Source organism: Pseudophryne corroboree, chromosome 6 (genome assembly GCF_028390025.1).
Source record: "Pseudophryne corroboree isolate aPseCor3 chromosome 6, aPseCor3.hap2, whole genome shotgun sequence".
NCBI lineage: Eukaryota > Metazoa > Chordata > Amphibia > Anura > Myobatrachidae > Pseudophryne > Pseudophryne corroboree.
Genome location: NC_086449.1, coordinates 533,398,471 through 533,422,511, shown reverse-complemented (window position 1 = coordinate 533,422,511; position 24,041 = coordinate 533,398,471). Strand labels below are relative to the sequence as shown.

The following is a 24,041-nucleotide window of genomic DNA, read 5'->3' as shown; positions in this document are numbered from 1 at the left end:
AGATGGAATTCTTCCGGAGGAGCATTCTTGGTCTCACACCAAGACACATACTTCCTCCAGATACGGTGATAATGTTTCGTTGTCACCTCCTTCCTAGCCTTTATCAGAGTAAGAATGACCTCTTCCGGAATGCCCTTTCCAGCTAGGATCCGGCGTTCAACCGCCATGCCGTCAAACGCAGCCGCGGTAAGTCTTGGAACAGACAGGGCCCCTGTTGCAACAGGTCCTCTCTGAGAGGAAGAGGCCACGGATCTTCTGTGAGCATTTCCTGCAGATCCGGATACTAGGCCCTTCGAGGCCAATCTGGAACAATGAGAATTGTCTGTACTCCTTTTCGTCTGATGATTTTCACTATCTTTGAGATGAGAGGAAGAGGAGGGTACACATAGACCGACTGAAATACCCACGGTGTCACCAGGGCGTCCACAGCTATCGCCTGAGGGTCCCTTGACCTTGCACAATACAGGTTGAGTATCCCTTATCCAATATGCTTGGGACCAGAGGTATTTTAGATATTGGATTTTTCCGTATTTTGGAATAATTGCCTACCATAATGAGATATCATGGCGATGGGACCTAAGTCTAAGCACAGAATGTATTTATTTTTCATATACACCTTATACACACAGCCTGAAGGTAATTTTAGCCAATATTTTTACTAACTTTGTGCATTAAACAAAGTGTGTCTACATTCGCACAATTCATGTATGTTTCATATACACCTTATACACACACAGCCTGAAGGTCATTTAATACAATATTTTTAATAACTTTGTGTATTAAACAAAGTTTGTGTACATTGAGCCATCAAAAAACAAAGGTTTCACTATCTCACTCTCACTCAAAAAAGTCCATATTTCGGAATATTTGGATATGGGATACTCAACCTGTACCTCGGAAGCTTCTTGTTGAGGCGTGACGCCATCATGTCTATTTGAGGCAGTCCCCACTGACTTGCAATCTCTGTGCAGACTTCTTGATGAAGTCCCCACTCTCCTGGATGGAGATCGTGTCTGCTGAGGAAGTCTGCTTCCCAATTGTCCACTCCCGGAATGAAGACTGCTGTCAGAGCGCTTACATGATTTTCCGCCCAGCGAAGAATTCTGGTGGCTTCTGCCATTGCCACTCTGCTCTTTGTTCCGCCTTGGCGGTTTACATGAGCCACTGCTGTGACGTCTGACTGAATCAGAACCGGTAGGTCGCGAAAAACAATCTCCGCTTGACGCAGGCCGTTGTATATGTCCCTCAATTCCAGTACGTTGATGTGTAGACAAGCCTCCTGGCTTGACCACAATCCCTGGAAATTTCTTCCCTGTGTGACTGCTCCCCATCCTCGGAGGCTCGCGTCCGTGGTCACCAGAACCCAGTCTTGAATTCCGAACTTGCGAACCTCTAGAAGGTGAGCACTCTGCAGCCACCACAAGAGAGAGATACCCTGGCCCTGGGGGACAGGCTGATCATCTGATGAATATGTAGATGTGACCCGGACCACTTGTCCAGAAGGTCCCACTGAAAGGTCCTCACATGGAACCTGCCGTAGGGAATGACCTCGTAAGACGCCACCATCTTTCCCAGAACTCGAGTGCATTGATGGACCGACACCCTTTTTGGCTTTAACAGATCCCTGACCAAGTTCTGGAGTTCCTGGGCCTTTTCCAACGGGAGAAAAACCCTTTTTTGTTCCGTGTCCAGAATCATGCCTAAGAAAAGCAATCGGGTCGTTGGAACCAACTGTGACTTTGGTAGATTGAGAATCCAGCCGTGCTGCTGCAACACCCTCAGGGAGAGTGATACGCTGTTCAGCAACTGTTCTCTCGATCTCGCTTTTATCAGGAGATTGTCCAATTACGGGATAATTGACTCCCTGCTTGCGCAGGAGCACCATCCTTTCCGCCATTACCTTGGTGAAAATCCTCGGGGCCGTGGAAAGCCCAAACGGCAACGTCTGAAATTGGTAATGACAATCCTGTACAGCAAATCTCAGGAACGCCTGATGAGGAGGATATATGGGGACATGAAGGTATGCATCTTTTATGTCCAGGGACACCATATTATTCCCCCCTCCAGGCTGGCGATGACCGCTCTGAGCGATTCCATCTTGAATTTGAACCTTTTCAAGTATAGGTTTAAGGATTTTAAATTCAGAATGGGTCTGACCGAACCGTCCGGTTTCGGGACCACAAACAGGGTTGAGTAGTACCCCGTCCCCTGTTGAAGCAGGGGAACTTTGACCACCACTTGTTGAAGACATAGTTTTTGAATTGCATTTAAAACTACCTCCCTCTCTGGGGAAGAAGCTGGTAGGGCCGATATGAAAAACCGGCGAGGAGGCACCTCTTCGAATTCCAGCTTGTAACCCTGGGAAACAATGTCTATTGCCCAGGGATCCACCTGTGATTGAACCCAGACGTGGCTGAAAAGTCGAAGACGTGCCCCCACTGGGGCGGACTCCCTCAGCGGAGCCCCAGCGTCATGCGGTGGATTTTGTAGAAGCCGGGGAGGACTTCTGCTCCTGGGAACTGGCTGTAGTTGGCAGCTTTTTTCCTCTGCCCTTACCTCTGGCGAGAAAGGAAGATCCCCGTACTCTTTTGGATTTATGCGACCGAAAGGACTGCATCTGATAATGTGGCGTTTTCTTTGGCTGTGAGGAAACATAAGGTAAAAAAGTGGATTTACCTGCAGTAGCTGTGGAAACCAGGTCTGTGAGACCTACCCCAAATAAGTCCTCACCCTTGTAAGGCAAAACCTCCATATGCCTCTTTGAGTCGGCATCACCCGTCCATTGGCAGGTCCACAGGGCTCGCCTAGCAGAAATCGCCATGGCGTTGGCTCTGGAACCCAGTAGGCCAACGTCTCTCTGAGCATCTCTCACATATAGGACAGCATCCTTAATATGACCCAAGGTCAATAAAATGGTCTCCTTATCCAGTGTATCAATTTCAGCAGACAAGGTATCTGTCCACGCTGCTATAGCCCTACAAACCCAAGCCAACGCTATCGCCGGTCTGAGTAATGTACCAGTATGTGTGTATATCGACTTCAAGGTAGTCTCCTGCCTGCGATCAGCAGGATCCTTGAGGGTTGCGGTATCTTGAGACTGCAGCGCCACCTTTTTGGATAAGCGCGTCAACGCTTTGTTCACCCTGGGGGAGGATTCCCACCGTATCCTGTCCGCTGGGAAAGGATACGCCATAAGAATCCTTTTGGGAATCTGCAGTTTCTTGTCTGGAGTTTCCCATGCCCTTTCAAACAACTCATTAAGCTAATGTGAAGGGGGGAAAGTAACCTCAGGTTTCTTTTCTTTAAACATGTGGACCCTCGTGTCAGGTACAGAGGGGTCATCTGTGATATGCAACACATCTTTTATTGCAATAATCATATAATGAATACTTTTCGACAATTTGGCTGCAACCTCGCATCATCGTAGTCGACACTGGAGTCAGAATCCGTGTCGGTATCAGTGTCTACTACTTGGGATAGTGGGCGCTTCTGAGACCCAGAAGGACCCTGTGACATAGTGAAAGGCAGGGATTGACTCCCTGTACTTTCCCTGGACTCCGCTTTGTCCAACCTTTTGTGTAATAAATTCACATTTGCATTTAAAACATTCCACATATTCACCCAATCAGGTGTCGGCGTTGCCGACAGAAACACCACACTCATTTGTTCCACCTCCTCCCTAGAAGAGGCTTCCGCTTCAGACATGCCGACACACACGTACCGACACCCCACACACTCAGGGAAATCTCTAATCTGGAGACAGGTCCCCAACAAGGCCCTTTGGAGAGACAGAGAGAGAGTATGCCAGTACACACCCAGCGCCAATGACCCTGGAAACACAATTCCCAGATATATATATATATATATATATATATATAGAGAGCTTTTTTATATACTGACTGCGCCAAAATGATGTGCCCCCCCCCCACCCCTCCTTTAAAGCCCTCTGTCACCGTGTTCAGCAGGGGAGAGTCCGGGGAGTCAGCTTCTCAGCAGCGTGCTGTGGAGAAAATGGCGCTGGTTAGTGCTGTGGGATAAAGCTCCGCCCCCTGAGCGGCGGGCTTCGGTCCCGCTCAAAATACAAAAAACCTGGCGGGGGATTGTATATAATAATGCCACAGCTTAATATACAATTATTTATGCCAGCCAAGAGGATTATTGCTGCCCAGGGCGCCCCCCCTGCGCCTTGCACCCATCCGTGCCTGTATCGTGTGTGTGTGTGAGAGCAATGGCTCAGTGAAGATCCAGTCTTCTGCCGCCTGTGAAGTCTTCTTTCTTCGTATATTCACTCGGCTTCTATCTTCCGGCTCTGCAAGGAGGACGGCAGCGCGGCTCTGGGACGAACTGCTAGGGTGAGACCTGCGTTCCGATCCCTCTGGAGCTAATGGCGTCCAGTAGCCTAAGAAGCAGCGCCTATCACTGAAGTAGGTCTGCTTCTCTCTCCTCAGTCCCACGACGCAGGGAGCCTGTTGCCAGCAGGACTCCCTGAAAATAAAAAACCTAACAAAATTCTTTTTTACAGATAAACTCAGGAGAGCTCTCCTGAAAGCACCCAGTCTCCTCTAGGCACAGGATCTAACTGAGGTCTGGAGGAGGGGCATAGAGGGAGGAGCCAGTGCACACCCATTCTAAAGTTTCTTTATAGTGCCCATGTCTCCTGCGGAGCCCGTCTATTCCCCATGGTCCTTACGGAGTCCCCAGCATCCTCTAGGACATAAGAGAAACATTATTTAGACAGATAATAGATAGATGGAAACAAAATAATGTAGAATTCAGAATATGGTCTGAAAAGGGCCAACAAAAAAAAAATGTTACAAAGTCAGGGAAGATGTGTGTCTATTGATAAATAGCTCCTTAATGGTAATGTGACTAAAATATAAAAATGTGAAATATCATAAACAGTCACCCTTTTGACGGCACATTCAAAAGCAGACCAATTTTAACCTGAAATATAAAAGCATATTTTTATTTTATTTTATTTTTTTACATCTGTGAGCTACTTACTTTTAATTTTAGAATACAGTTGTTATAACATAACATTTTAGTGCAATTCAAAACATACTTACTTTGCTAGCGAGTGCATGAAGTTCCCTTTCATTTTTGTGCAACTTTTTATTTAACGTGTCATTTTGCTCGTTGGCTACCTGAAGTTCATTCTCTAAACGTTCAAGTTGCAGTTTCAAAGACTGCTTCTCCGCCTACAAAAGATTAATAGTTACCAATGAGAACATGTAAACTCTCAGTAATGGAAATGGTTATATAGTACTGAGACACAAGTCAAATATGTTTAAATGTACATAAAAAAAACTGAAGTGATCCACATAAAATAACAAAAAGTAACTTAATACAGAAAGCTGCAAAACAGTAAATTTATAGTAATGAGGTGGCAATTACAGAGTGCTTAATTAAACCAGTGGTTTTCAACCTCAGTCCTCAAGTATACCGAACAGGTCATATTTTAAGGATTTCGGTCTGTGGAAGCAGGTGGGATAATTACTGACCCAGCAAACTAGATCAACTCACCTATGCATGATTAAAGAAATCCATAAAACATGACCTGTTGATGATAATGGAGTACTGGAGCTAAGAACCTCTGTACTATTCCTCAAAATGGCATTAATGGTCTTAACCACTTGCCTGGCATGGTAGCATCAGTAGTAACCACGCCAGGCTGGGCTTTCCCCGACATGGTCACATCTGATGCAATCCGTCAGAAGCGTCAGCTAAGTGGGTGCCAGTACATATTGATGGCCCAGGTGCCCTCTGTTTGCCGCACATCCGTCCATACAGTATTTCCATTTTGATCAATAAAGAGATGTCTCTAGTTTATTTGAGCTGCCAGCTCATTGGCTCACTTCGCTTGCCACAGGTTCTATTCCCACTCCATGGGTGTCGTGGATACTCAGGAGTGGGAATATTTGTGGTGGCACTGCCGGCATTCTGGCGGTCGGGATTCCGGCGTCTGTATTTTGACAGTCGGGATTCCGACCACCGGGATTTCAACTTCATACCGTTTGCCTGTTATTTCTACATTACCCTTTTAACTCTCGGGCACCTGGAATTGTTCTTGGTACGAGAGTGCCGGTTACCATTTGGATACATACTGTATATCTCCATATCTATATCTATCTTGTCGAAGTCGGAAAATATTACAAACCCGCACTACACATACAGACACCATTTAGAGTGGCTTCTGTGCAGTTGCGTATTAGCCGTGCGTGCGCAAACCCGGACGCTGCATACATTGGCTCGTGAAGCCCTGCGTATTAGCGTGGGGTATGGGTAAATACGGTGACATACGCAATCGCATAGAAAGGCCCCCAAAGCCATGTTCCATATTCTATCCTTATAGTACAGAATTTGTACAGACTGTGTAATCTTCAAAGGCAAGTTACTGTTCACACACAAACTAATCAGACCACACATACACATTCTTCTAAAACAATGTCTTGAATATATCACGACATGTCTTGTTTACGCAAAGGTTTGTGATCATGAAAAAGGCACCCTGATCTGTGAGGAAAGTAAATATCTCTAGTTATCCTTATTGTTTCAGAGTGTATACTGAAGACAACCAAAACCAGACTGTCATTGTTTAATAGAAACCAGGACAATAGGAGACAAATATACTATACAAAGAACACAAGCCTTGCTGATACAAATCACTAACAGCTGACAACTTACATTTATAGATCAGAGGTATAACATTTATAGTCAAAACTCTTGGAAATATATATATATATATATATATATATATATATATATATTATATATATATATATATATATATATATATATATATATATAATGAGACGTTCCTATAACATGAGAATCCCTCCTCAGCCGCAAGAAAGAAACCAGCACACCAGCAATAATCAATCCAAAGAAAGCTCTATTTCAGCATGGCAACAGTCAGAGTTGAAACCACATTATTTTCCAGTAAGGATAAACATGATACATCACATGTCCCTCTGGTGAAAAGGAGAATCCTGATCCCCTCTGCCCAACAGCTGTTTCGATGTCACCACCTTCCTCAAGGGCATCCATACTAACACTGAGCCAAACGCTGCCATTTATCCACAGCCTGACGCCTGTCAACAACCTCATAATCCCACTCACCTGTCCACACGAATCACCATCACCTGGGACCAGTCACGTCCACACCGCTTAAGGCCGGAAGTCCCCATCTTGGAACGCATTCAGCCCGCGGTGGAACGCACTTCCTGTCCCGGCTTCCGTCACGGGAGCACCATACATCCGCATGACGCGGCCGGGCGCTCGCGTGAGCCAATCCAGTGCGTGTGTAAAAATTCACCTAGGCAACCAGGGTAAACAAAGCCTTCTCATAATATAAGCTCATCTAGAACCATACTTTGGTTATCGCAATGTTGAGATCCCAGCATACCCGTAAACCTTAGTGTGACAGGGACTGAGGCTTGCCTGACAGGCGCCATACTGCGGAACCTATGTCGGATCAATACAGAACCCAAAATCAGCAACAAAAAACAAAATCAAAAAACATACATAACATTATATACATACAGATCAAAACATAATAATAAATAATAACCATTAGGCAGCCCTCAGAGTCCAATTATCTGAACTAGCTATAGCAATCATATGGCAAGCAAAAAACCACGGCAAAAGTAAGATTTTATAGAAAACAATCAAAAGTTCTCCATTCGTTTATAAGAAACAAGTGAAAGTTAATTCCTCGTTTAACCCGTGTGGTGAGACAGTATTGAAGTTATAGATCAATTCACACTCTCTCTGTAACAGCCTCTTATGCCGATCACCCCCTCTCTTCCATGGTTTGATCTGATCCAATGGCATAATTTAAAGTCACGTAATGTGTGACCATGAGTCACAAAATGTCTCGCTACTGGAGGTGTAGCTTGTTCAACCTTGGACATAGCTTTTTTAATCGAAGAGCGATGCATGGCTATACCTTCTTTCAATCTCCGTATCGTTTTCCCTATATAGATCAGCTTGCATGGGCACAAAACCAAGTACACCACATATTTGCTTTCACAGGTCATATGATGCCTGAGGAAATATTTCTTTCCAGATTGCGGATGGATAAAGTTATCACCAGTAATCATGTGCTGGCAATTGACACAGCCACTACACCCATAGGCTCCATTTTTCAAGGAGAGCCAGTTTGCTCTAGGGATTCCTGGGCTAATGTCAGAGGATGTAATAATTTCCTTCAGGTTATGGCTTCTTTTATATGCAAATAGCGGCTTATTACTGCAAAAGGGACCCATTGTCTGATCTGACTGTAATATATGCCAATGCCGATAAATTGAGTTTCTTAAATACTGTGATGAGATGGAAAATGTATTAGGGAAATTCATCCGGTCCAAGGCTGCTTTGTTCTGGGATTTATTCAACAAAGAGTTCCGATCTAGTGTGAGGCATCTCTGGATAGCCTCTTCAATCTCCACTTTAAGGTAACCGCGTTCAATGAAGTCATTGCCCATTTTATACAATGCATCCTTTAACATAGTATTATCCGATGTTATCCTCACCACACGGATCAATTGTGAGAACGGAAGTCCTTTTTTAAGTGGTCTAGGATGGAAACTCTCACACAACAATACCGTATTCTTATCAGTCGGTTTCTTAAATATTGCCGTGACAAACCTGCCTTTATTAATAGAGACCGTAACGTCTAAAAAATCTATACTCTGAGGGCTGCTATTATACGTCAACCTGATGGTGCTTGCTTGCATATTCAATTCATCAATAAATTTGGACAGCGTGCTACTATCCCCTGTCCATACAAAGAAGATATCGTCGATAAATTGTACATAGAAAGCAATATATTGTGAATACATAGTGCTGCCTAAAATATATTTCTTTTCATACTCATGCATAAATAAGTTGGCGTACGATGGGGCCACATTGGACCCCATCGCCGTCCCTCGTAGCTGTAGAAAAAAAGAATTTTCAAAAATAAAATAATTTTTATGCAGGATCATATCAAGAAGCAGCACCAGATATTCACACGGGGGACCTGTATATGCAATGTTTGTGGTAATAGAATTTCTTATTGCATCAATACCCTCTTTATGTCCAATGTTGGTATAAAGACTCGTAATGTCACATGTAACCAAAAGGCATTTTTCAGGCGGAGGACCAAATGCAGCTAACCTCTGCAAAAAAACCTGTTGTATCTTTTAAAACTGTCGGTGCGGACAGTACCACTGGCTGCAAAAAGTAATCTACAAACTGCAGCAGCATCAATCTCTTTTTTATAACCAAATGTAGGGTCATATTGTAATCTCTTGTAACACATTTGGTCATCAAGTTGTCTATATACTTCAGCTATGTAGTCGCTCTTATTCAAAACTACCACCCCTCCACCTTTATCAGCTGCCCGCACTACTAAGGATAGCCCAGTTACTCCATTCCCAAGCAAAAGTACTTTTGAACCACCGTCTAATAATCCAGCCATTGACATATTTATGAAGCTTGTGAAAAGGGATATTATCCCCTTTATGAAAAAACAGAAGCGTTCTTTCTCTAATACCACGAAAGAGGAGCAGATGGCCATTGAAAATCTTAAAGCCAATACCTCCATCGTAGTGCGGGCAGCTGATAAAGGTGGAGGGGTGGTAGTTTTGAATAAGAGCGACTACATAGCTGAAGTATATAGACAACTTGATGACCAAATGTGTTACAAGAGATTACAATATGACCCTACATTTGGTTATAAAAAAGAGATTGATGCTGCTATCTCCCTGGGGCTTGGCAATGGATGGATTGATGAACCTACTGCGAAATTTTTAACTCAAGAACATCCTATTATTCCCATTTTATATATATTGCCTAAGGTTCACAAGTCCCTGGCCAAGCCTCCAGGGAGGCCGATTATCTCCTCTAGGGGCTCACTGTGTCAGAGTCTATCACAGTTTGTAGATTACTTTTTGCAGCCAGTGGTACTGTCCGCACCGACAGTTTTAAAAGATACAACAGATTTTTTTGCAGAGGTTAGCTGCATTTGGTCCTCCGCCTGAAAAATGCCTTTTGGTTACATGTGACATTACGAGTCTTTATACCAACATTGGACATAAAGAGGGTATTGATGCAATAAGAAATTCTATTACCACAAACATTGCATATACAGGTCCCCCGTGTGAATATCTGGTGCTGCTTCTGGATATGATCCTGCATAAAAATAATTTTATTTTTGAAAATTCTTTTTTTCTACAGCTACGAGGGACGGCGATGGGGTCCAATGTGGCCCCATCGTACGCCAACTTATTTATGCATGAGTATGAAAAGAAAAATATTTTAGGCAGCACTATGTATTCACAATATATTGCTTTCTATGTACGATTTATCGACGATATCTTCTTTGTATGGACAGGGGATAGTAGCACACTGTCCAAATTTATTGATGAATTGAATATGCAAGCAAGCACCATCAGGTTGACGTATAATAGCAGCCCTCAGAGTATAGATTTTTTTAGACGTTACGGTCTCTATTAATAAAGGCAGGTTTGTCACGGCAATATTTAAGAAACCGACTGATAAGAATACGGTATTGTTGTGTGAGAGTTTTCATCCTAGACCACTTAAAAAAGGACTTCCGTTCTCACAATTGATCCGTGTGGTGAGGATAATATCGGATAATACTATGTTAAAGGATGCATTGTATAAAATGGGCAATGACTTCATTGAACGCGGTTACCCTAAAGTGGAGATTGAAGAGGCTATCCAGAGATGTCTCACACTAGATCGGAACTCTTTGTTGAATAAATCCCAGAACAAAGCAGCCTTGGACTGGATGATTTTCCCTAATACATTTTCCATCTCATCACAGTATTTAAGAAACTCAATTTATCGGCATTGGCATATATTACAGTCCGATCAGACAATGGGTCCCTTTTGCAGTAATAAGCCGCTATTTGCATATAAAAGAAGCCATAACCTGAAGGAAATTATTACAGCCTCTGACATTAGCCCAGGAATCCCTAGAGCAAACTGGCTATCCTTGAAAAATGGAGCCTATGGGTGTAGTGGCTGTGTCAATTGCCAGCACATGATTACTGGTGATAACTTTATCCATCCGCAATCTGGAAAGAAATATTTCCTCAGGCATCATATGACCTGTGAAAGCAAATATGTGGTGTACTTGGTTTTGTGCCCATGCAAGCTGATCTATATAGGGAAAACGATCCGGAGATTGAAAGTACGTATAGCCATGCATCGCTCTTCGATTGAAAAAGCTATGTCCAAGGTTGAACAAGCTACACCTCCGGTAGCGAGACATTTTGTGACTCATGGTCACACATTACGTGACTTTAAATTTATGCCATTGGATCAGATCAAACCATGGAAGAGAGGGGGTGATCGGCATAAGAGGCTGTTACAGAGAGAGTGTGAATTGATCTATAACTTCAATACTGTCTCACCACACGGGTTAAACGAGGAATTAACTTTCACTTGTTTCTTATAAACGAATGGAGAACTTTTGATTGTTTTCTATAAAATCTTACTTTTGCGGTGGTTTTTTGCTTGCCATATGATTGCTATAGCTAGTTCAGATAATTGGACTCTGAGGGCTGCCTAATGGTTATTATTTATTATTATGTTTTGATCTGTATGTATATAATGTTATGTATGTTTTTTTATTTTGTTTTTTGTTGCCGATTTTCGGTTCTGTATTGATCCGACATAGGTTCCGCAGTATGGCGCCTGTCAGGCAAGCCTCAGTCCCTGTCACACTAAGGTTTACGGGTATGCTGGGATCTCAACATTGCGATAACCAAAGTATGGTTCTAGATGAGCTTATATTATGAGAAGGCTTTGTTTACCCTGGTTGCCTAGGTGAATTTTTACACACGCACTGGATTGGCTCACGCGAGCGCCCGGCCGCGTCATGCGGATATATGGTGCTCCCGTGACGGAAGCCGGGACAGGAAGTGCGTTCCACCGCGGGCTGAATGCGTTTTAAGATGGGGATTTCCGGCCTTAAACGGTGTGGACGTGACTGGTCCCAGGTGATGGTGGTTCGTGTGGACAGGTGAGTGGGATTATGAGGTTGTTGACAGGAGTCAGGCTGTGGATAAATGGCAGCGTTTGGCTCAGTGTTAGTATGGATGCCCTTGAGGAAGGTGGTGACATCGAAACAGCTGTTGGGCAGAGGGGATCAGGATTCTCCTTTTCACCAGAGGGACATGTGATGTATCATGTTTATCCTTACTGGAAAATAATGTGGTTTCAACTCTGACTGTTGCCATGCTGAAATAGAGCTTTCTTTGGATTGATTATTGCTGGTGTGCTGGTTTCTTTCTTGTGGCTGAGGAGGGATTCTCATGTTATAGGAACGTCTCATTATACTTTCTATATGGAATTACAGCACCCGGACTGAGCTATGGAAATGTGTGCGGCTTTTCCGTCCTGTTATATATATATATATATATATATATATATATATATATATATATATATATATATATATATATATATATATAGCGATCACAAATGAGGCGGCACTCAGAGGCTGTCACAAATTCTTGTAATAGTGCAAAAGAGAAATCAACGTTTCGGGGACCAGTTCCCCTTCTTCAGGATATGTGTAAACACTGCACGACAAACATTTAAATACTTAAACGAAATACTTACCCCCCACCTCACACCCAATCACCTGGCGTCTCCCCTGGTCTCGCCGCCGTTCTCACCGCCCGGCGCTGCCGGCTGCGTCCACTTCCGCCGGAAGTGACGTCGCGGGAGTGTGCCGCGTTACCATGGAGACGCTGGCTATACTCAATAACAATAACAACACATCCGTGAACCTTATTTAACAAAAGTATGCAGTGCAAATCAGAAACTGGTTTCATCCTAGTGCGTGTCACTATAAAGTGCTAGTATCAGCTAAAAACATTAAGAAAAAACACACATTTAAAAAAAACAGTGTTAATGCCTTTTGAAATCCCCCACTAAAAGTGTCAATACCACGTAACAATATTATCTCATAATCATAATAACGCAAGCCGCTCCTGTCCTTCCTTGTCCTGAACCATCTCAATAGCAAATGTCTACATACTCTAACATTGCGACATTTAAGGGAATTTTTATTATAGTTAGGCTTAACTCCCTCACTGTGCATTCACCAGATCATCTGCTGGTTTCACGGGTGCAGGAGCTTTATTAACCGTTAATACACTGAACAGCTACGGCCATCCTTCCCACTAAGTATTTCATCTCCCCTATCCATTTTATGAACCCGATGGGATAAAAAATGTCTTAAAAATACTGCTACCCACCCCCCTGGCGACTAAAACCTACACCCCTAGGGGGAACTAAAGAAAATTAATGAGGCCCAGATTTTCATTCAGGCCTCCAGGTTTCAGGGTTTGTAGTCTGTGGATCCACATGGACTCTAACTGTAAAAGCTTTTTGCCTCTGTTTCCCCCACGGGGGGATTCTGGCACATGGTCAATAATCCGGTGCTTAAATGTGGCCATGCTGTGTCTGAACTCGACAAAGTGTTTGGCGACTGGCTGTTCACCACTGCCCGTCGCCAAAGCGTTCCTGATGGCTTGTCTGTGCTGAGCCATGCGCACTTTGAACTGGCACTCGGTCTTCCCTATGTAGTACCGGCCACATAATGGCATATATGACAAACTTGGTACTGCACGTTAAGGGCCACCTGATCTTAAAACTTTTCCCGGAAAAGGGGTGAGAAATGCTGTCACCTGGGGACATATGTGCACACGTCGTGCAGCCTGTGCATTTAAAGCACCCATTTTTTCTGCTTAAAAAATGGTGGATGGGGGCTGCTTTCAACTTGGCCATGTCAGTTTTTACAACGAGGTCTTTTATGCTGCGCCCTCTAGTGTAGCTTGGCATAATGCGCTTGCTCTTAAAGATTGTCAGCTCGGGATCCGATGTGACTATCGGCCACAAACCTCTCATCCTTTTCCTCACCTGTCCACTGTTGACGTCATATGCACTCACCCAGGGAATGCAACTAGTGATGTCCCTGGGTGGTGCTGTTTGGAGAGTATCTTCTCTCCTCCTAGCAGTGGCCTTTTGCCGAGCCTTACTTAACAGTTTTGAGGGAAAGCCCCTGTCTCGGAGTCTGCCCTCCATTTCATCAAGTTGTTTGTCTCTCACCTCCACATTTGTGTTGGTCCTACAGACCCGCAAAAATTGTGAATAAGGCAGGCCCCTAATAGTTGAGGTTGGGTGGAAACTGTCATACCTCAAAACCGTGTTGCGGGCCGTAGGTTTCTTGTATAAGCACGTATCAATCCTGCCTTCCTGGAGCTTAATGAGGGTGTCTAAATAGCACATTTCATGTTGGCTCACATTCATCGTAAATTTGACAGGACTGTCTGATGTGTTGTGCCTGTCAATAAGGGACACTAAATCCTGCACTTCGCCTCGCCAGAAGATTAGTACGTCATCTATATATCGGTAGTAGATGAACAACCGATTAGATATCGTTAGCTCAGCCAAAAACAATTGGCATTCCACCTCCCACATGAAGGCATTGGCGAACGAGGGTGCCACGGAAGATCCCATGGCACACCCCGTTCGCTGTATGTAAAATTGCCCATCAAAGATAAAGAAATTATGGGATAAGGTGAACTGAAGCAACTCTATAAAGAAATCTATATCTGGCCCAGTATATAATGCGTTACCAGTGATTAACCGTCTCACTGCATTGACCCCCTGTTGGTGTGGGATACAAGTGTATAAACTGGTAACATCGATGGTTACCATCGTTGTGTCGGGTGGTACCTGTTCGATGGAATGAAATTTTCTTAATAGGGTGCTAGAATCCTTAAGATGTGTGCTCGTGCCCTGTATACATGGCTGCAAAAAGCAATCCAGGTAAATAGCCACAGGCTCGCACAGAGACCCCCGGGCAGAGATGATAGGTCTACCAGGAGGCCTCTGTGCGTCTTTGTGGATTTTGGGGATTGTGTAGAAAATTGGCGTTACTGGAAAATCAGGACACAATCTTGTGAATACCTCAGCCGTAATGATCCCCTCTGTCTTAGCTTGCTCTAAGAGCTGGATTAGTTCAGCCTTAAAAGTCTGTGAAGGGTCTTTTGCTAATTTACCATAGGTGTTAATGTCACTGAGTAGTCTCAAACACTCATTCGTGTAATCTGCCGTGCTTTGGACCACCACGGAGCCGCCCTTATCCGCTCCGCGGATCACTATATCTTTTCTTTCACTCAGTGCCTTCAGAGCCCCTCTTTCCTCGTGCTGCAGGTTATGAAATCTGCGTGTCCCACTCTTCTTATCAGAGGTTTCCAGCATCCTGTGGAACGTTTTTAATGATGCATTCTGTGTGGTCGGGTCAAACCGTGACTTGGGGCCCAATTGTAAAACTCTTTGTGGTAAGGAGGCCTTCATTGCTTGTGGAGGTTGTTTGCTGTAAAATTCCTTTAATTTTAAAGTGCGGTGCAGTTTGTAAAAATTAACTTTCTGTTGAAACTCATTACCAAAATTGGTAGGTACATAAGATAAGCCTTTATTAAGTACTCTCTCCTCGGCTGGTGTCAAAGGTATTGGAGAGAGATTGAAAATTACCGTTTCTTCGTTTTTGGTGCCTTCGGTTTGTTTTTGCCGCTTATTTTGTCCCCCTCGCCTCGTGTAGAGTCGTTTCGGTCCCGTGCGGCCAGCCCTGCACGGGTTCTTGGCTCTAAAGGGGTCTCACGTTGAGAAGAGGCTGATGTTGACCTACGGGTGTCGTCGGAGTCGCTCGCTGAGGTGGTATTGGGGGCCACGCCTCTCCTGTCCCTCCTGCCCCGAAAGGGCCTGGGCCTGTTTTGCGTGTTTGAAGAGTTGCCCAACCATGGGTAAACCCTATGGTGCGCATAGTCCATCTGTACTTTACAGAGCTTCTCCTTCTTAAATTTGATCAAATTGGTCCTGTATGTGTCTACCTGGTCTTTTAATTTGTCCATCCACTGTTTGGACTCCAAGGATGTCAAAAGCTCCGTATGTTCCTGCTCAAAACTGGCAATTTGAACTTTAGTCTTCTCACACTCTCTGTTAGACTCTTCTACCACCAGCAGTATTAAGTCCATTGAGCACTTGTTCAGCACCGACACCCACTTTTTGCAAAACTCCATATTGTACCGTCCAATGGTAGGCACATTGTGCACCCTAAAGCCTCTTGGTAGTTGCTTTGCGCGGTAATAATCCGATAATGTCCGTCCATGGTATTGGAAATCAAGTTCCCGCTTTTTGAGCCGTAATAACATTTTAAAGGCTTCATCATTTGTTGTCGCAACGCTTTCAATAAAAGCTGGTTCTTTATGTAAAATAGCTTCCGCCTCTAAGTCAGAGAAGCTCAGCGTTTCGTGTGTATCACAGTGTAATAAAAAAGCCGTAAAATCATTATGATCCGGGACAGAGACAGCCATGCTGCGTTTCAAAAAGTGCTAGTGCTAAATGTGTAAAACACGTGTGAAAAAAGGGATAAAAGACAGTACCTGCTCCTCTTCCCAATCTTGTACTGCAGAGTGCTTATTTCAATTAGTGCAAAGAATGAATGAGCTAGGGGTTGCTTAGCTCGCAATCTCCCAAAGCAGTGCTCAGGTGTTTTAAGTGAAGATGTCCTGGAGATAGTGAATTCTTCTAAGATCTTAAACAGGAGGGTGCCTTGGGCTGGGAGACTCACTGTGAAAACAAGTGTGTATCCAAATATTGTACCTTGTTGCCCCGGCACTCCAAATATCCACTAGGGGATATGTCTCGCTCCGGTGCCTTCCTCCGTGGAGAGCTTTGGTGAGGCCCCCCAGGGTATAGCGATCACAAATGAGGCTGAACTAATCCAGCTCTTAGAGCAAGCTAAGACAGAGGGGATCATTACGGCTGAGGTATTCACAAGATTGTGTCCTGATTTTCCAGTAACGCCAATTTTCTACACAATCCCCAAAATCCACAAAGACGCACAGAGGCCTCCTGGTAGACCTATCATCTCTGCCCGGGGGTCTCTGTGCGAGCCTGTGGCTATTTACCTGGATTGTTTTTTGCAGCCATGTATACAGGGCACGAGCACACATCTTAAGGATTCTAGCACCCTATTAAGAAAATTTCATTCCATCGAACAGGTACCACCCGACACAACGATGGTAACCATCGATGTTACCAGTTTATACACTTGTATCCCACACCAACAGGGGGTCAATGCAGTGAGACGGTTAATCACTGGTAACGCATTATATACTGGGCCAGATATAGATTTCTTTATAGAGTTGCTTCAGTTCACCTTATCCCATAATTTCTTTATCTTTGATGGGCAATTTTACATACAGCGAACGGGGTGTGCCATGGGATCTTCCGTGGCACCCTCGTTCGCCAATGCCTTCATGTGGGAGGTGGAATGCCAATTGTTTTTGGCTGAGCTAACGATATCTAATCGGTTGTTCATCTACTACCGATATATAGATGACGTACTAATCTTCTGGCGAGGCGAAGTGCAGGATTTAGTGTCCCTTATTGACAGGCACAACACATCAGACAGTCCTGTCAAATTTACGATGAATGTGAGCCAACATGAAATGTGCTATTTAGACATCCTCATTAAGCTCCAGGAAGGCAGGATTGATACGTGCTTATACAAGAAACCTACGGACCGCAACACGGTTTTGAGGTATGACAGTTTCCACCCAACCTCAACTATTAGGGGCCTGCCTTATTCACAATTTTTGCGGGTCTGTAGGACCAACACAAATGTGGAGGTCAGAGACAAACAACTTGATGAAATGGAGGGCAGACTCCGAGACAGGGGCTTTCCCTCAAAACTGTTAAGTAAGGCTCGGCAAAAGGCCACTGCTAGGAGGAGAGAAGATACTCTCCAAACAGCACCACCCAGGGACATCACTAGTTGCATTCCCTGGATGAGTGCATATGACGTCAACAGTGGACAGGTGAGGAAAAGGATGAGAGGTTTGTGGCCGATAGTCACATCGGATCCCGAGCTGACAATCTTTAAGAGCAAGCGCATTATGCCAAGCTACACTAGAGGGCGCAGCATAAAAGACCTCGTTGTAAAAACTGACATGGCCAAGTTGAAAGCAGCCCCCATCCACCATTTTTTAAGCAGAAAAAATGGGTGCTTTAAATGCACAGGCTGCACGACGTGTGCACATATGTCCCCAGGTGACAGCATTTCTCACCCCTTTTCCGGGAAAAGTTTTAAGATCAGGTGGCCCTTAACGTGCAGTACCAAGTTTGTCATATATGCCATTATGTGCCCGTGTGGCCGGTACTACATAGGGAAGACCGAGTGCCAGTTCAAAGTGCGCATGGCTCAGCACAGACAAGCCATCAGGAACGCTTTGGCGACGGGCAGTGGTGAACAGCCAGTCGCCAAACACTTTGTCGAGTTCAGACACAGCATGGCCACATTTAAGCACCGGATTATTGACCATGTGCCAGAATCCCCCCGTGGGGGAAACAGAGGCAAAAAGCTTTTACAGTTAGAGTCCATGTGGATCCACAGACTACAAACCCTGAAACCTGGAGGCCTGAATGAAAATCTGGGCCTCATTAATTTTCTTTAGTTCCCCCTAGGGGTGTAGGTTTTAGTCGCCAGGGGGGTGGGTAGCAGTATTTTTAAGACAGTTTTTATCCCATCGGGTTCATAAAATGGATAGGGGAGATGAAATACTTAGTGGGAAGGATGGCCGTAGCTGTTCAGTGTATTAACGGTTAATAAAGCTCCTGCACCCGTGAAACCAGCAGATGATCTGGTGAATGCACAGTGAGGGAGTTAAGCCTAACTATAATAAAAATTCCCTTAAATGTCGCAATGTTAGAGTATGTAGACATTTGCTATTGAGATGGTTCAGGACAAGGAAGGACAGGAGCGGCTTGCGTTATTATGATTATGAGATAATATTGTTACGTGGTATTGACACTTTTAGTGGGGGATTTCAAAAGGCATTAACACTGTTTTTTTTAAATGTGTGTTTTTTCTTAATGTTTTTAGCTGATACTAGCACTTTATAGTGACACGCACTAGGATGAAACAAGTTTCTAATTGCACTGCATACTTTTGTTAAATAAGGTTCACGGATGTGTTGTTATTGTTATTGAGTATAGCCAGCGTCTCCATGGTAACGCGGCACACTCCCGCGACGTCACTTCCGGCGGAAGTGGACGCAGCCGGCAGCGCCGGGCGGTGAGAACGGCGGCGAGACCAGGGGAGACGCCAGGTGATTGGGTGTGAGGTGGGGGGTAAGTATTTCGTTTAAGTATTTAAATGTTTGTCGTGCAGTGTTTACACATATCCTGAAGAAGGGGAACTGGTCCCCGAAACGTTGATTTCTCTTTTGCACTATTACAAGAATTTGTGACAGCCTCTGAGTGCCGCCTCATTTGTGATCGCTATACCCTGGGGGGCCTCACCAAAGCTCTCCACGGAGGAAGGCACCGGAGCGAGACATATCCCCTAGTGGATATTTGGAGTGCCGGGGCAACAAGGTACTATATATATATATATATATATATATGTATATGTATATATATATATTTATTTCTGTTTATCTTGAGAATGGTTGGTCATTTCATGTGTAGGATCATGTTGCTTGGAGATAACAAAGTAACCTAATGAACATGGAAATATCTGTCACACATTACATATTTCCCAAACTTAGTACACACATTACACATAGTCTCCCCTTTCCCCTCATGCAACTTTTACTTATATGCAAGGCACAACAAGGGAATTATACACCTTTACAGTATGCGAGGGGACAGTAACTGATCAGAGCATCATGCATGGTATCTACGTGTTCGGATAATTATGAGTAATAATCCGTTGTTGGTTTGGAGAAGATCGCATGTCGTTGCGAATAGTTATTCGCAAAGGCAGATTAAAAGGTATATTTGTGTTTATTATGTACTTGGTATGCGGTGGGAATCTAGAGCTGACCAGCTGTACACACCCCTGGATCAAGGCATCGCCCATCTCTTCAAACCGACCAATGACCTCTCCTGTACTGTAAACGACCATCCCTCCAACCAATCGGTGGAGAGCATACAACCCCATTGTATTGTATTTAGGGCAAGGGTATATAAACCTTGCACCTGGGCCGGTCACTCTCTCTCTCTTGCTCTAAGGTCATCTTGCCAGATCGACTAGAGGACCGGATCCGGGTTGCGCAGGTGAACAAACGTATGTATCATTGGGTGTGACTCTCTCTCTGTGATTGAATTGTGTTGTGTTGTACCATTTACATTTTAACTTATTGTAATCCCCTTTTACAAATATATTATTACTTGTTGCTGCTTTGGACCACAACATACAATCAAATACTGGTGTCGCATTCAGTTTCCGTTGAGCGTTTGTATAGTGTAATTGCCACACCTAGAGCTGCCTCGTGCTCTCAGCGTGTCGGTCTGTGTGTATGCACTGAGTGTAAGCTGAACAGCTATTCCGGCGTGTGCACGCAAAGTGCGTGCACAGTACGGGACTGTGTGCGCTAACTGGGGATAGAGTACGAAGGTAAAGCATTTATTACAGCGGCCGCAGCGGCTTCAGTTACAGTGTGCAATAGGGGTTAGTGGCTGCTTTCCAAGAAGTCTATCGAACTTCTCAGTTGAGGGCATCGTCCGGCTCGTCTCATACCCGGATTTTGCACAACATTGCAGGCGCTTGCCAGCAGCAAAGGGTGGATTAGCATTGTTATATTGTGTTGAGCTATCTTGTGCTGCTGAACCGCGCCTGTACTGCATTGGTTAGGGATGCTGGCGTGAACCGCAAGGACAAAGGGGAAAAAAAAGCCATTTAAAAGTTTTTTGTTTTTTTTCTTTTGCACATGTAACCTTGCGTAAAGGCGCACACAGCGTACCCATACTTTGCATCCATCCCACATATTGTTGCCATAGGTTATAACGGTCATTTATAGGTTTGTGTGAAACCGGATACATCTGTGTTGCTATATACATTTGAAGTAACTGTGTTAATGATATATACTTGTAAGAACACAAAACGCAGCTCTGGCCTAGTCTTTTAGGTTAAACATGTTATGATTCCCGTACTCCAGACCAGAAGAGATCTTATGGCAGAGGTCTGAGTAATGGGAAGATATGCTGGTTGTGGGAGCAGGAGAGCCTAGTAACCCCTGGCGCCCTAACTCCGTTGTCTCGCCCGTGTTATCAGAAATCCCTTGCGAGACTATGGTTGCTTGAGCCCATGGCAGCCGCGTTCGAAGGGCGGATTATGTCTGCCCAACCCCGATGCCCCCGCAGGTCTTAATGGGAGACAAAGGGAAATCCGAGACAGGGTGATAACAAGGGGCCCTCTGACTAAGCAACCAGGCCAGGGGTTACAAGCTAACTAACTTTAACCAAAGGTATGTGCGGACTAGCCGCCAGGGAAAAGGACAACCAAAGAACCACTGATCCGTTACTCCTATCCAGCACCGCTGGATACCAGAGTGGATCTGTGGGAGCGGAATCCTCCGCAAAAGCTCCAGAACACAAATTAACTAAATAATAAACAGTAAGCGGACAAGCCGCAACACACGGCTGAGCCGCGACTCACGAACACCACAGGATGTTAAAGGTGCTCGGTCAGACTCCAGGAATAGATGGCAAACTTCCGAGTACAGGATCTCTGAGGACAGGAACAACCGGATTGAGCAGGACTGGACACTCTCTGTAGCAGACACAGGCAAACAGGAAGCTATCACCGGCGTCTGTAAGAAGTCCTGAGGGTGCCTTTATTCAGGAACCCTCCAATCAAGATCCAGACAGGGTAATCAATGGAAATGCCGTGCAGCTTGCATGCTGCACGGCCAGCACATAATCAGGTAATTTAGGACAGACCCAGCAACGGGGAACGCGGCTGAACGTGGCGTCCCTGTTGCTAAGGTCAGAGCGGCTCTGTGCGCCCGGCGTCAAGCGTTGCCAGGGAGCCGGCGGCTGAACGCGCACGGCGTCCCTGGTTGCTAGGCGCCGGGCCGCACCGACGAGCGGACCCCGGCGCCTAACAAAACAGAGCAATTGTGGGGTGTGTTCGTGAGTGACAATAGTTTATATTGCTCACATTTATACTGTGTGATTTGTTTTAGTGGGGGCGCACTTTTGTACACGTGGCCCGGACAAAGTACGCAAGCGCGCACAAGCGTGAAAAGGCACGTGCGTTGCGTAATTAGGCAAATTGCGTAAGATCGCTAACGCCAAGGACAAACCACACAATAGTTAAATTTAAAGCGGAGTAGTAGATGTTTATCTACAAATAGCACATAACTATCCGGTTTCAAACGCAGATTAGAATAACATTGATAAAGTGTGTTACCTCTGGGGAAAGCTATCAGTTAACAGGAAAGGATATTTTTCTGATCAGAAAACTATAGAGCGTTAGTGTGGCCTGAAAAAAGGTGTGAATGTATTGAACCCCGCTTGGTGAACTTGGTGAACTTGGTGAGCACGGTCTAGGCGAACACGTGCAACGGAGTGTGATAAAGCTTTGTGAAGTTGTTGTTTTAAAGGTTTTTTTTCTTGGTATTACACTCCGGCTGTTTTGGAGCACAGTGTGAAGACTCCAGTGATCCTACAACTTATAGATAGCAATTGTCTATAAGCGGTACGATTGGACCGCACGGTTGTGTGAGCGATACGTGGCGCAACGTGATACGAAGTTTTGCATATTTGTGCGTAAATCTCGTCATCATACGCGTTGTGTAAAGCACATGCAAGCGTGACTTGTGTAAATTTTTTTCATCTTTTAGGCAGATATTCACTGGGTACGGTAAGTTACTCCTAAAGGCCCAGGGGATATAGGACGAAGTAGGGCCTGCACTGGCTACGCGTGTCTACTAAATAGGGCGGATCCGTGGTACTCGGAGCAGAAGAAGTTAGTGGAAGAACTTTGAGGACTTCCACCGTTAGACTACTGTGTTTGGAGCATTTTAGGAAGTTTTCCCCGTGTTAAAAGGGTCCACAATGGGAGCCAAGTGCACAACACAGGGACGTTCCTCAGTCAGGGTTCAGACAGCAGAATTGAGACCCAGGGGGTCAGCTCGGTTGGTAATGTGGGGGAAGTATGGTCCCCACACTGAGACCTTTTGTGATGAATGGACACGAATGACTGTGGGGGATAAAGCATCATTTCCTGGGATAGGTAGTTTTGATCCAGAGGTACTACACAATGTAAGGATTAGAATATGCCTGCTCAAATCCAGAAAGCAAAGGGTAATGCATACAGATTGTTTAAACTTGTGGCAACAAGAGGGGGATGTGCAAAGGGAGCTTGCTCGCACAGCAAGTTCCAAACCAGGCAGAAGCGTGAATGCGACCGCACCACCATATGTTGATGGAGAGAAGAGTGTCACCACCAATGATACAAAAGGTAGAGGTCAGGGAAATGCCCAGCGAATGTATTAAAACTAATGCTTGTACCTTGTACTCTGTTTTACCTTCTCCCCAAGATTACAGCAACGTAGAGGATGAGCCTAGCATGATCTCAGCCCTTGCCCTGGCTGCCACCATACACGACACAAGGGTGGGCATTGCCCAACCACCAAGGGCAGTGGCCACATCAGCCAGTGAGGGGGCAGATGAGATCGTGGCGACTGGTAAGTACGGTACCGTCCATTATGCAGAAACAGTGACTCCCCGTATTGTAGAGACAAACAAGAAAGATGTGGTTGAGTTGCACCCAGTTAGGGTGATTGCAGTCCCTAACGGGAGAACTGACACTCAGGGGGTGAACCCAATCAGGAACATTGCAATGTACTGTCCCTGGTCCCGTATGGAGCTGAGGTCAATAATGGCAGAATTCCCTGACCCCAGAAAGGATTTAGTCGGATGCCAGAAATATATAAGAGATTTAGGACTTTCCCAAGAACCCACAAACAAAGATTGGCGGACGGTGTTGCAAGCGAGTCTCCCCTCTAACATTGACATCCCAAAATGTATTACAGACTGCAACCTAGATGCAGAAGTGCCACTCACTGATGCTTACAATCAGGAGAATGTCAGGCAAATCAATATACAACTAGGTTTGTATTTCCCAGCCGTAGTTAGATGGAATAAGATTTTTTCCATAA

The 24,041-nt window shown here is 44.9% G+C and overlaps 1 protein-coding gene across 5 annotated transcripts in view; it reads right to left on the bottom strand.

Annotated features, from left to right (window-relative positions):
- The window catches only part of CEP83 (centrosomal protein 83), a 256,578-nt gene that overhangs the window by 139,158 nt on the left and 93,379 nt on the right, over nt 1-24,041 (bottom strand). For all 5 annotated transcript variants that reach the window (XR_010179502.1, XM_063927615.1, XM_063927612.1 and 2 more), the window contains exon 7: nt 5,067-5,198. Coding sequence is in view for 4 of the 5 variants with exons in the window: in XM_063927615.1 (XP_063783685.1) it covers nt 5,067-5,198 (132 nt within the window). In the remaining variant the exon portion in view is untranslated. The remainder of the gene's footprint in view (nt 1-5,066; nt 5,199-24,041) is intronic.